We start from the raw sequence: 14,172 nt of genomic DNA on the forward strand, positions 1-14,172 counted from the left end.
AAAGGATACCGAGGGATTTGTAGATGCTAAAATGTTACCCTCCCTGAATACAGATGAATTTTACGAGACAAATACGAAACAGTTACAAAGTATGTACCCAAGTCCATGGCCCGCCCACTCCTAGGTCACACTACGGCCCGGGGCTGACCACCTAACCTTTTCCTCCCCTCCTTGTGGCCATAGCGGGGGGCGGCCAGGGAAGGTGGAAGGAAGGCCATTAACCACCTGCAACTTTGGTCGTTGGGATTCGCTGTTTATTGTAAACTAAAAAAAAAATCCGAGATGCTTGATGTATTTTATATATTTTTTTTTCTATGCTGTAACCGTAGTTATCATGAACTTTAACATATTACGAGGAAAAAATCCGGTGATATCTTTCTTTAAGGATAAAAATATGTATCGGATTATCAGGTATTTAAATAATTGCAACTTGTCCAAGAATGGGCCGGCTTTCCCTCGTTAAGTCAGCAGGTGGAGGAACGCGCTGAGGGACGAATCTCACAGAGGCCATCAGGGGGACGGTCATACTTGAAACAACAATGAATGGTGCCGGCGTGAGGATCAGCTCGTGTCGTCACCAAACAGTTATCAAGAGGAAAAGAAAGCCACGGACCGTTATCGCGTCAACAACGTGATTTGTCCTTCCGTTGTGGTGGTGGTGGTGGTGTTGGTGGTACTCCTTTCTTTACGTCGTTTTATTTCTTTTCCTGCACGACCAACATAGAAGTCTGGTCCACAAAGCTCGCAGGCATGCACGCACGTACGCACGCGCACGCGCGCACACACATGCACACGCACACGCACACGCACACATACACACACACACACACACACACACACACACACACACACACACACACACTATTCAAAACTTCAACAGTTGCATCAGAATTCGCTAATTAATGTTATTGGTGAAATAACTTTCTAGTTTACGAATAAGTAAATTGATACGTTTGTAGGGAAAACAAAACTGAAATACGTGGTCATTTAAGAAAATACACGAAAGTTTCGGTCATTCACTTAATTAAACTATTGTGAAAACAAGTGCTAAAAGAGAAGAAAATTCAAAACAAGTTGCTGAAATCTAGCTGTCGTAAAAATAAAGCGACGAAATAATGTGCAAGCCCGCAATTACGATAAGGTTGGAAGTGGAATGTAAAGCTACTTGAGTATCCAGAAGTTTTTATATAATTCAAGTACACACTCATAATATATAAACCATTCTTACGGTATCACCAAATAAGTACATACATCGTGAATAACAACATTTTTGCTGCCCGATCATTAACTCAAGCATTGCATCTATTATTAAAACAAGAACATAGCATTCTAAAGAGGCATTAAAAGTGGGCAGAGAGAAACCCACGTAAATCGTAGAATGCGTATTGAGCTTTGAGTGACTGCCAAGGCTAATTCCCCCGACCAATAGATTCTCGTAAAAGCAGCTCAAAATACATTTCAAAACATTCCACACGTTAAGCGTCATGAATATTAACAAGTTATCGACTCCACACCATGGTCATAATATTACGAAAGACCGACAGGCAGGAGTGCATTCCTCGTCTATTGAATGTTTCTTTAGTAAGACTATAAAGAAAGGAGTACGTTTTCTAAGTGGAATATGTATATGTATGCTTGTGTGTGTGTGTGTGTGTGTGGTGTGTGTGTGTGTGTGTGTGTGTGTGTGTGTGTGTGTGTGTGTATCTTTGATAGTAAAGTCGTTAAGCTGAGTGCGAAACCCAAGATAAAGAGGTCATTGCAAACGGATGTGTCTCAGTGTGTGAGTAACGCCTACATAGCAGCGGGGAGGGATGGCTCACTGTAAGGCTTCTATTGCTGTCATTCTTATTGGTGTCGATCCTTCAAGAACATTTCCTTAGCAGACTCGAGATGGCTCCAGGAGATTAGAGAGAGATAAAGAGAGAGAGAGAGAGAGAGAGAGAGAGAGAGAGAGAGAGAGAGAGAGAGAGAGAGAGAGAGAGAGAGAGAGAGAGAGAGAGATTCGAAATACAGGATGTTTTTATTAGAAAATGACAAAGACATGTGCAAGGCATTCAGTGCGTGCTTTCCGTTAACTCATCACCAAACATCGACTTCAACAACAAAACAGATAATACTTAGAAAGTAAACATAAAACTCATGTTACTGCAACTTTAGGAGGTGAAATTAACTCTTTCACTGCGATACGAAACAATTAACAGCATCAGAAGTAATGCATGAATTCTTTATAAACATCTACAAGAAAAGGAAATAAAAAAGAATAGATTTTGCAACATCTAGCCAGATTGGAGGCGGCTGCAGAACAAGTAAAGATGTCTCACAGTAATTAGTAATTAAGGAAAGATGTGCCAAATTGCAGTCACAAGTTTAAACAAACTGAACAAAATAATCAGATTTCATTAATTTTTCTCGAGAATTAATTAAGATAAATTAAACCAATTTGTATATGTATATATATGATGACTTTGTCCCCGGGGTAAGGAGGAAGTTAAATTTATTAACTACATGTAAGAGAAACTACAGGTTGCGAAAGACTAATCAATACTACTGCCCAGTTTGATACTACTTATGATTATTACCACCTATTTGAATATCACCAGGTGAAATGTTGCAATCTGAAATAAGTATACTGTCACTTAGCAGACTCTTCATTAATCACTGAAGTGAAAGTAAAATCAAGAAGTGGAGTGAATATAATGGGAGAAAATAACATCTATAAAAATATCTTTAATAATGTCAGTCTACCAAACTCAGATCACGACAGGCACTAGGGGAGAGAGAGAGAGAGAGAGAGAGAGAGAGAGAGAGAGAGAGAGAGAGAGAGAGAGAGAGAGAGAGAGAGAGAGAGAGAGAGAGAGAGAGAGAGAGAGAGAGAGAAATTGAGTTAAATGAGGGCAGTGGATCAATAGAACATAACACTTAGTAGCCACCATGTACAATAATTGCGATGTGATCATAAATACGGGTGGACCCGTATTTATGGATGACGGCAAATGGTACTTAGAGAATGAACTCATTGACGCACCAAATATACAAGTCTGTGTGTGTGTGTGTGTGTGTGTGTGTATCGGTATGCCTCAGCCAAGTAAGCTAAAGCTATATTATGATGTCAATCCCCAATTCTATACACAATTTTTCTTACGGATACAGTATTCTACAACATAAACAAGCTGTACATGATCGTGGTCAAGCCCTGGCCACAAGGATTATAACACAGAGAGGGACAACGCAGTGTGAGGAAGAGGTAAATGACACAGATGTCGCGGCGAGGGCGTGTGTGAACATCAGTCTTAGTGCTTAGTGCCACCCCCGAGTATGGAGCAAGTTGTGTGCTGAGAGCGGCGTTGTGAAGCTAAGACGGAAAGGAGCAATAAAGATATGTAGAATAGAGGATTGTGGGAGGGAGTGGGCTTGAGACGAGTTTGAACAGTGCCGCGTGGGACGATGAAAATTTAAGTCCGTTTTATCAAATTACTCATCCTCTCATTCCTTGTATTGTAGGAAATTGTAGCGCTTATTCTGAATCTCGTATGGATGATTATCCCTTGCACATTGTTGAGTGGAAGGGAAAAAAAGTTTACTTGATAATGTGACACTAAAGTTTACACAAGGAAGAGCGGAGGCGCAATGAGGCGTGACAAGCAACAATGCTGTTTTTAACTCCTGGCGCCTGTTAAGCGGAGTTTTTCCCTCCTCCCACAGAGGCTAAGGATGGAGCGACTGTATTTACTGAAACTCCCTTGTATGTATCACCACGTATGGTCACACCAGGGCTTTCCTATCCAATAGGTATTCCATTTCACACTGCAAGCCCTTCTGTCACTAAGGGAAGATGGCATGCAGTATCCATGTACTCTCAAAGGGTTATAGCTGTAAAATATCTTTTTAACCTAACATGCGTTGATAAACTAAAACAATTGCCAGTATCTATGTACTCTCAAAGGGTTGTATCTGTAAAATATCTTTTTAACCTAACATGTGTTGATAAACTAAAACAATCCCTTTTTATCCCTGAGGATAATTCATTCATTTAGTGACCTACTTTAGTATTCTGTAATGAGACGCTGAAATGTTATCTACAGAAGTTACACACACAAAAAAAAAAAAAAAAGACTGCTGAACACTGATCTTTCATGGCAGTGAGTGTATTCAGCAGACACTGAATGCCGTACTGCTGCCCTCCGTCCCATTCATGCCGTCTACTCCGCGCTACCACGCCCAGCTGAACTAACAAACATCGGCTGTCCCGCACAGCTTTGCAAAAAAACAATTTGGCAAATCGTTCTATTTATCAATACACTCATTCACTAATGATCCTGAAATGTGAAACTCCTCTGACAGAAAGTCTTTCAACTCTTGTGTATGAAAGGACGACTAATTGAGTACAAGAATATTAAAGACTGAAAAAATGGTGTCATCTCGATCCATTACGTTATCTTGCAGGATGTTGCTGAAACTTGGCTCAAATATATCATACAACGTTCTCACTTAACTGTGTGTGTGTGTGTGTGTGTGTGTGTGTGTGTGTGTGTGTGTGTGTGTGTGTGTGTGTGTGTGTGTGTGTGTGTGTGTGTGCGCGCGCGCGAGCACGTGAACGTTTGGCCCTCGTGTTTATACCAATGTATATAATCTTACTCAGACTTGTTTCCATTACAGAAAGTTCTCATAGCAGTGAGCACATTCACTACCTAACGCTATAAAGAATAACAAACAAAACTGGCCATTTCTCGGATGAAAACCCATAAACCACTCCATTACTCAACATTAAATCTCCTCCCACTGACCCCATTAGTTAATCTGACGTTCTTTTCTGCTGCTATTATACACAACTACACGCCAGCATGAAATAGTGGCAGCCTAACCCTCGCCTACACACCCCTACATCCATACAACACTCAAGTACCGGCCAGACACTCGCCAGAGACGCCTAAAAAAAAAAAAAAAAAATCCTTACTAGTGCTCGAGACAGCTGCGGTCGTCTTCCTCTTCCCGAGTGACGGGACTCGAAAGATTGATTACCGGGGACAACAGCGATGTGTGTGTGTGTGTGTGTGTGTGTGTGTGTGTGTGTGTGAAACGCGAAAGGACAAGAGCACCTCTGTAGCGGATCCTGGTGAGTGCGGCGGCCTGTATTAGGATACAAGAAAGGGTGGTTGGTGACTGATCGAGACGACTGATGACTGATCAAGACGAGGATTGGATTATCGCAAGGAAATATCCCTCGCTTTCCTCTATTTTATTATTTTTTTTTCATATTTCATGTTACGGTATTTCTCTCTCTCTCTCTCTCTCTCTCTCTCTCTCTCTCTCTCTCTCTCTCTCTCTCTCTCTCTCTCTCTCTCTCTCTCTCTCTCTCTCTCTCTCTCCGCAGTCGAGGATCAGCTTAATACAGAGCATAAAGTGGAGATGAAGTTACCACGGAATGACAGATGGATGAAAGACTTCAAGGAGGTCTGGGTTAAGGTGACGCTCGTGTTTTGGCGCCACGTGTACCGGGAAGGAAACTGATTCACTGTTATACATCCATAAAGATAAAAATTCCATCACTTCGTGAGACAAGCTACGAGTAATTTCACAGTGCTTGACTGATTTTGAAGATCCAAGTACAGAACAAGGTGTGGCCTCAAGATAGAGTATCTGAAGAGGGGCAGAATCTGACACTGATGGCACGCCCTTGGCATTAATGGGAAGCAGGCACTGGGAGGGAGGGAGGCAGGCACTGGGAATGTGAGACGAGACTCCGGGTTCTGGTAACACGAGGAGATACCGGGCAAACAGGAAAGGAGGGAGATAAGGCAACGGAGAAAAAATAATAATTATAAGTAGACTGAACTAAAACAGAGTGAGATGCTGCTCGTGCCCCTCAGGTCGACAACCGCCCCTTCCTGGCCAAGTCGGAGAAAGGACCCAGCACTCGTCACTAATTATAGAGACCAGTACGCCTCTGTTTACTGAGGAAACTAACATACCGCCTGCCTCGCTCTCCCTTATCCGCCCCTTGTGGTGAGTCAGCGCGGTTGTTGATCCTTGTGAGGCTAATTGGCCATCAGTCCCCCGCTGCTTGTTGTCTTATGACGCTGACTCAATATACACACATAATAAAGAAAAATACCATAATAACAGCAAAATTTTATAAATCGAGTATACATAATCTCACCACCTTGGGTATTCCTCAGACTCGCATAAAAGAACACAAAGGAAGGACAAATAGCAGCAGACCTGTGGATGCCTAAGGAGTTGTTCGTGATAAGCTGCTCTATCTAATCTAAATTAAGAGATTAACGTTATTTAAGGCAAAAGCTCCTCACAGTGGCACACTTTCCTCGCCGGCCTCTTAAGTGGACTCTCCGTGTGTGAGATTTATTAGAAATTCCATGATATGAAGTAACCTTCGATAAATAAACACGGCAGTGCTCACGATGGAATGAGGGAGCGAGGGAGTGGCAGCACTTTGTCCCTCCTCCCACCTCGGCCCTGGTGAGGCAGGACCTGATCGCCTCACCCACACTGACCACGCCCGCACATGAGCGTGCACACGCACACACACACACACACACACACACACACACACACACATCACTACATAAGTACATACAAACACACACACACACACACACACACACACAATCATCCTGACACTATCTCGCCCACGCTCGTCATTATTAACACTCCACCACCTTAAGCAGCGTTCCGCCCTACTTGCCTGGCCTCCTGCTGAATGATGGAAGGAGAGGTGAGAGGTCAGCAGGGTGGCGGTCACTCATGCCAATCAGCGATCACTCGTGAGAAGTGGGAAAAATGAGATAATTTTTTTGTCTCAAATTTCTACGGCTGCACGAAGCATGTATCTTGCAACGCTTCCTTAAGTATATTCCGCGTTACTAAGTCAAATATCATTACGTCAAACTTCTACCAGGCATCTCTAGAGCGCATCCGTAATTGTAGTGGCACATGTATAATACAATCGACGTTCAAACACAAAATTGCATAGTTTAAAAGTGTACCTCGAATCTTTTCCCTCTTATGCACCTGGTGACAGCGTTTCTAACACCGTCATCTACATGATAATTGCCCACGAAATATTTCATATATATTACAGGATGTGAGCAATACCATACACAGTGACTTTTTGTATATAATGTGTTTGGTAGCAAGCAAAGGCTTCCTTTTACATCTCAGCCAGCAGGCCTCCCCCCTGCCTCATTCATCACTACCCCTCCTCCCGCCATTTAGCCATTAAACCTCCCATGTAGGGCAGAGGTTAGCTTGAAGGGAAAGGTCTTCAGGGAGAATGATGAGTTTACGCCAGCCACCTCAGTGATGATACGCTTGCCAAACAATAGTGAATACTGCCTCGTGTTTGCTGTTTTCCTTTTAAGCAAATGCTTTTTAATAACATTTTTTTCCCTTAATATCTATTAGTCGTGTATCAATTATTCCTACATTCTTACCTATTTCTATATATTATGATTAGATTCAACTTTCTCTCAGTACTTTCCTAATTAGGCAAACATTTTACTTGATGCTTTGTTCTCTCGAGGGTTGGTGGAGAGAACTGCAGGTTTCATCTCTGTTCATTAAGCAGGCGAAAAGAGGCTTAAAGGGAAGGAAAAAGGTCAGTCATCACTCACTCGATCCACAAATATTGATCTTATCTGCACTCTAGTGAGCAAGTTTAGTAAAGAGTGAGGTGATGAGCACACAATAACCTTGGCTTCCTCGTGTTTCAGGGCTGCAGGTGTGGGTGGTGAGGCGGGAACACAGGCAAGTGGTGTCGCAGCAAGCATTGGTGCCGCGCGGGATGGCGCCGTGAAGCAGGATGAAGAGGAAGTGGTGAAGATCTAATGCCGCCAAAGATAGGATGGCGGTCTTGTTAGCGAGACGGATGTTTGTTGTGACGGCCATCACGACTCTCATACCAGGTAAGTTAACGCACTGCATCGTATGCTCGTCCTGTTAAAAACATGGACGGTATAAAAACTTGTCGTATGATTACAAAGCCCTTTCCCACCAGCAAGGCAATCCGCGGCACACACGCAAAGTGAGCTGTTAGACGGTGAGGAGGGTGGGATCATTTACGTCTTCTCCAATTGGGGAAGTCACCAACCCTTGAGGCCAAGGCGCAGTCGTCACTTGAATGAATGTGGGTTTGATTGCCTTCCGCGGCGCCTCCCACTGCCGTCCTCCACTCGTGAGCAAGGTCGCTCACCGGCTCACCTTCACTGTCGTCAGGAAGTCCACGCCGAGACTCTTATCGCAGCTGCGTGTTGTTGCTGCGTCAGAGGAACAAAAACATGGTCGTATAGAGATTTGAGAATCCTGCAGTTTATTCAAAATATTGACAGTTATTGCAATATAAAGATGGAGACTGAGACATCTGTGCTTCCTTACCATGATGACTCCATCCCCTTTGGTAGGCAACTTGCTGTCATGTAAGCAAATAAACAACAACATGAATGAAGACTCAGGCAGACTAAAACAGTATTCAAATTATGATTATGAGTGATGTCAGGGACAGAACCCTCCAGGGGACATCATCTAATTAGAACACGTCACCAGCACCGAGCAGTGCCCCACATGTGCAGCCAACCACCGCTTACAATTCAGTGTTCGCTGCGTCGCATCTCGCCTCAACATTTGCACGATGAACTCGTCTAAAAAGAGTCGTGTGTAAGACTACAGCACTGCCCTCGCTGAACTGAGACCCACGTGTGTTGGTGCATCAGGCTCAGGAGCAAGTTTATTTGTTTGCATAAAGTCCAGAACTTAAAAGAAATCAAACCAGTTGCAATTTTGCATCCTTCTCCTCTCAGGAACATTTCTGAGGCATCAGCAAGTGGCTGCCGTGTTCTCCTGAGCAATATGTGAATGACGCGTACCACTGATTCATTGGCAAGACTGGTTCCACAGGTGGCCAGCGTAGTAAGACGTGGGCGACGTGCGTGGGGAGAGCAATAGGTGTGCGCGACATCATACGCGCAACAAATATCTCCACAGTGGTCTCTAATATTTACCACACCATCACTCCTTCCTAACTGGGCTTTACTAAGGTGACAATAGAAAAGTAGGTACTAGTGATATTCACGCACCACAAATATGATGCCCACCTGCCTGCATCAGCTACCACAACACTGCTATAAGGGTGAATGTAGACTTACAGCAAATCCACAAGGGATAAAGGGTTAAAGGATAGCTAGAGAGGAGAGCATAAAGATGTAGGCGACAGTGAAGCAGCAGCAGGTGGTGACTAGAAAACGCGGGGGATAATATAAACTACTTTGGCAATTGATGGAAGGTGGCAAGCTGCCTGGACATTCAGCAAATTTGGTGGTCTTCAAGAAGAGAATCTATATAAATGTATTTATTCTTAAATCACAAAATTTGCTTGAGAAAACAGTTATCCATTCACTGACCACCAACTAACCAGACACTTCCTTATGGTATAAAAATTACTTTGATATACTTTTTGTAAAATTTATTAGAATAACAATTGCACAAATCACGGGGATTTGGATTCTTGCATTTGTGTCTGAAGAGCATACAAAGCATTTTTTTTTTTTTTTTTGAGGTTTCGACCACGTGGCAGGAAATATTCATTCCTGGAGACTCCCCTTGAAGACTTCCTCCCGCACACGCATACCGCAATTGACCACATCATCCTTGAGCACAAGCACGCTTTCATTCTCCATCAGCCACCCAACAACCTTTCTTAGTGAGACAGAGGGTAGATGGGTTGCGAAGTTCCACTGTGAGCAGACCTTCGCGGTGATCAACGGTAAGATAGGGAGTAAAACCAAGACTGACTGTGTTCCTGCATGAGGAGCGGCAGTGAGTGGTGAACGCGACCCTCCCATTGATACACCACTGCTGGGGTACAAGTGCCTCTGCACCCGCGTCCTTACACCTTATACAGACTTGCTCAGGATAAGAACACCAGTTCACTTCACGTCAACTTCATGGGACGTGATGACGTCCTCTTAGGTGCTATTAGCTTTTGGAGTGGCGCGAGGGCCGGTCTCACATTATGCCGGTGTGACGAGGATCACAGATAGCTTGCTATAGGGATCCTTTGTAGCGGGTTGGTTTCCCCAGTATTCTTCGTATTCTACCCTGACTCACGCACCATTAAAGGGTAGTTTCATCCTGTCTCCCTCCTCACTGCTCTCCTCTCCTCCTCTCTCCTCTTACTCCCTCTCCTCCTCACCCGCTATTAATAAAAGTGATGGCAGCGATTTCGCGCTACAACTTCATGTGACGGATGGCTGGCTAGTGAGGCCTGCATGACGTTTGCTTATTCGATGTATTGCAAATGCACTAACTCGGGTCAAATGACTCCTAAGTAGCATAATTATTGCTTATTTGTGAATTAAGGCAAGACAAATCAGACACTTACTATTCAAATGTATATGACTTTCACACATACACACACACACAACTCCGTTGCTCAGTGAAGAGCGTCCTCCCCTATCAAATGACAGATTAAGTTTGACCACTGGTTGTGTCGTTAAGATTTTCCACTGAAGGTAAGCGGTTTCTCTTCTTGATCAATAGCGGCATTAAAAAATGAAAAGTACTAAGCTACTTGCAATATAATGAATAGCATAACCAAAAAGTGTCTGACTTGGTGTCCAAACAGACCACGGTGTGTAGACGCTTCGGGAGTGGTGTGTGAAAATATTTACTTTGGGAAGAAGCATAATAAGTTTTTCTTGTAATTAACTCATTTTGGCATTTAGAAGACAACTTATTTAATGTGGTGATGCTTCTTCCACCACTACTGCTGCCACCAGACGTTGCTCCCACTACCACTAGTACTGCTACCACTACTACTACTACTCTATTACTAGAGATATTAGCACTACCATTACTACTGACACGTCTACTACTGCATACTATCTCTTTCTACAGCTAGCATTGCTACTAGAACTGTTAGTACTACCATAAATACCAAAACTAATACTTATGTTACTACTACCACCACTACTAGAACAACAACAACAACTTACTACTACTACTACTACTACTGCTGCTGCTGCTGCTGCTGCTGCTGCTGCTGCTACTAGTACTACTACTACTACTACTACTACTACTACTACTACTACTTTTCCGCCACCATAACCAGCACTAGTACTAAGACCACTATCATCAGATGCACGACCACTACTACTAGGACTACCACTAGCATCACTATCAGAGAGCGCTACCCTCATTTACATTACAAATTGAATTATGATTATAGACAAAAGAAGAAAGAAATGCTAGGAACAGTAGTAATACGTAAAGAAAATTTAAACAGTGACTAAGACAGTGATGATAAACAAGTGACCACGGAGGAGGAGGAGGAGGAATACAGAAGAATACGAAGGAAAACAAACAGCAGCAGTCCTTTTTAGCCCCTCCTAGACTATTTGATGAAAGGAAGGAGGAGAAGGAGAAAAGAACGACAAGGGAAGAGGATTATTATTATGAGTACGGCGAGTATTAAGCACGCAGTTAATTTAAGTAAATTCTCTGAAGAGTAAAGAATCTGAAATAAGATAAAACAAGCAATACTTATAGACTACAATAATATCACGCTAAGAGACGGTCCGCATTTCATATGACACACCGTCACCATGTACACATATCCTACATCTTATCACTGTCTCTCCATTTCTAAAACCACGTCGCATAGTAAACAGGATCAGACTGTCACGCTCATTACTTCTTCCCCGTGCTTACCACTTGACCCCTTGAGTGACGGTAATATCAGTATGACTTGTTGCCTCATCTGTGCAACCCCAGACGACATTACAGAGGTATTACAAGGTTTGAACAACTCTCTTATCTCCGAGAACATGGATAGTACGTCCTACGATGGCATCAACATCCTGTAGCACCACTGACATGAAGCCTGACGCAAGTGGAAAGGAGCGACAAGATGACTGATAACAATACTGGTGGCAGATGTTAGTGTAGTGATGGAAGCAGTGATGGTGGTGGTGTGGTGGTGGTGTTGGTACGTTATTGTAGTAGTAGTAGTAGTAGTAGTAGTAGTAGTAGTAGTAGTAGTAGTAGTAGTAGTAGCAGTAGTAGTAGTAGTAGTAGTAGTGGTGGTGGTGGTGGTGGCAGTGCTGGGGGTGGTGGTATCAGTAACGGCAGCAGTAACAGAAGTGGCACTAAATTATGCCATCACCACCACCACTACTACTGCTGTTACTATTGATATCATTCTACTATTGTTGCTACTTTTTATCGCTGCTGGTATTACTACTACTACTACGAGTTCTGCTATTACTACTATAATTACTACCACAACTATAATAATAATAATAATAATAATAATAATAACTAGTGAAGACACATTACACGCACGTACGTTTATCAGTCGCTGTCATGAACACGACGACAATTTTCTCTCGGCCGTCATCATCTTACACAAACTTCTCTGCTCGCGCCCCTCGCCCTCACTCGAGTCCACTTATTCCCCTCCCTCGCTCCTGTCTTCCTTCTCCACCCCTTCCCCTCCCCTGAGGAAATTACTCTGCCCTGCCTCACTGTGTCTGTAACTGTCCCGCACACAGCCGCCTCTGTTACCCCGACCGACTGTTCCCACACACCTCACTCTGCCCCTCAACCACACTACGCCCCTCTCACCGCCCTGCCCCTCCTCATCCCCATCCTGAACCTCACCACAGCGCTCCTACCCATCTCCTTTTCGTCATGCCCATCATTCCCTTCCCGAGGCTCTCCTTTCCATTCCTTCGTTCTTCATGCTTCTTACTTTCCCTCATTTCCTGTAGTTCCCTTACCTCTTTCCTCCTCACGTTCGTCATTCCTCACACAAGAGCCGCAACGAAACCACTTCCCCATCCTTTTCCTTTTGGCTCGTGTTTCACTGGTGGTCACTCCCTCCATTGTGCGAGGCTCACTCACACCTCTCCCAATCAACACACAAGCTTAACCCTCACCTTCAGCCTTCAGCTTCCCTTAAAAAGATAAAATCCCCTCTTTTGTTCTCAATATATCTTTCCTTGTCCCTTCCTATCTCAACCACATGCCTTCCTTCCTTATATTCCTTATGTATATTGTTCCTTATAGCATACCGTTGGTCTCCATTCTTTCATTTAAATTTCCTGCACATTTTCTGTTGCTGGATGTTGAACTCTACTAGGTCAGTCCCTCTGAAAGTCACTCGTCTCCTCAAAGCGTTAATTTCCTCACGCTCTAGTGAAGCACAAATTTTCTTCATCCCTCCCTTCTTTGTGCTCAGTTCGTCCTCGTTTCCGGTTTCTTCCCTTCCTTCCATCACTGCTCTCTCTCTCTCTCTCTCTCTCTCTCTCTCTCTCTCTCTCTCTCTCTCTCTCTCTCTCTCTCTCTCTCTCTCTCTTCCCCCCTTTCTCCTCCTGCATAATTATCCGTCCTTGGTCAAGTACATCACGCCTATCTTCTAAACTTCATGATATTCAAGAGCAGCGATAAGGGATGGGAAGCGGTGAGGCAATGCGCCCAGCAAGAGGGTGACATGTTGTGATGAAAAGAAGACACATGAACACATGATGTTAAGCGATATCTGGAGATGTAAACAACACTTGTTTTGGCCTTAGCCTTCATCCCGCTCTTCCTCTTCCTTCTCTCCCACTTCGCCAGTCCCCTCCACGACCCTCCTCATTCCTCTCCCCAGCAAGCACGGTTCCCCTCACCCACACCCAGCTTGGCTCATCCGAGTTCCCTTCAGCCCCATCCATCCCGTTCCGCTCTAGCTCCCTCTCATCATAAAACATTATTCTTTTTCATCTAATTACTTTCTTCCTGCATGACAAGTTTAATTCTAGTATTCTGTGTTGCCGAAAATAAATTGCTATCTTTGACCGCGGAGGTGTTTCGCAACGTAGACGATTTTATTGCATCAACATTTTACTGTCATTTGTTTTCCTATATTCTGAGGAGCAGCGCCCCCTCCAGCTTCTGCCGTGGGCGCAGGAAGGATTACGGCACTACGCCTCCGATAGAAATACAAAATAAACTATAGATTCTTTTCCAGTCTTGATTTGGCATACGGTGTGTGTGTGTGTGTGTGTGTGTGTGTGTGTGTGTGTACGCGCGCGCTTGTCTGTGCTATCTGTACTCCTCTGCCTGACTGTTTGGATAGGAGTATACGTGTTTATACACACGAGAGAAGACCTTCAACCG

The 14,172-nt window shown here is 43.8% G+C and overlaps 1 protein-coding gene and 1 long non-coding RNA gene across 10 annotated transcripts in view; one reads left to right on the forward strand and one right to left on the reverse strand.

Moving 5' to 3' along the window:
- The window catches only part of LOC135099904 (uncharacterized), a 215,250-nt gene that overhangs the window by 191,190 nt on the left and 9,888 nt on the right, over positions 1-14,172 (reverse strand). The gene's annotated exons all lie outside the window — the stretch shown is intronic.
- LOC135099903 (uncharacterized) overlaps positions 1-14,172 on the forward strand; it is a 31,291-nt gene that overhangs the window by 5,188 nt on the left and 11,931 nt on the right. For both annotated transcript variants that reach the window (XM_064002578.1, XM_064002577.1), the window contains exon 2: positions 7,731-7,922. Coding sequence is in view for 1 of the 2 variants with exons in the window: in XM_064002577.1 (XP_063858647.1) it covers positions 7,862-7,922 (61 nt within the window). In the remaining variant the exon portion in view is untranslated. The remainder of the gene's footprint in view (positions 1-7,730; positions 7,923-14,172) is intronic.

Source organism: Scylla paramamosain, chromosome 4 (genome assembly GCF_035594125.1).
Source record: "Scylla paramamosain isolate STU-SP2022 chromosome 4, ASM3559412v1, whole genome shotgun sequence".
Lineage (NCBI taxonomy): Eukaryota > Metazoa > Arthropoda > Malacostraca > Decapoda > Portunidae > Scylla > Scylla paramamosain.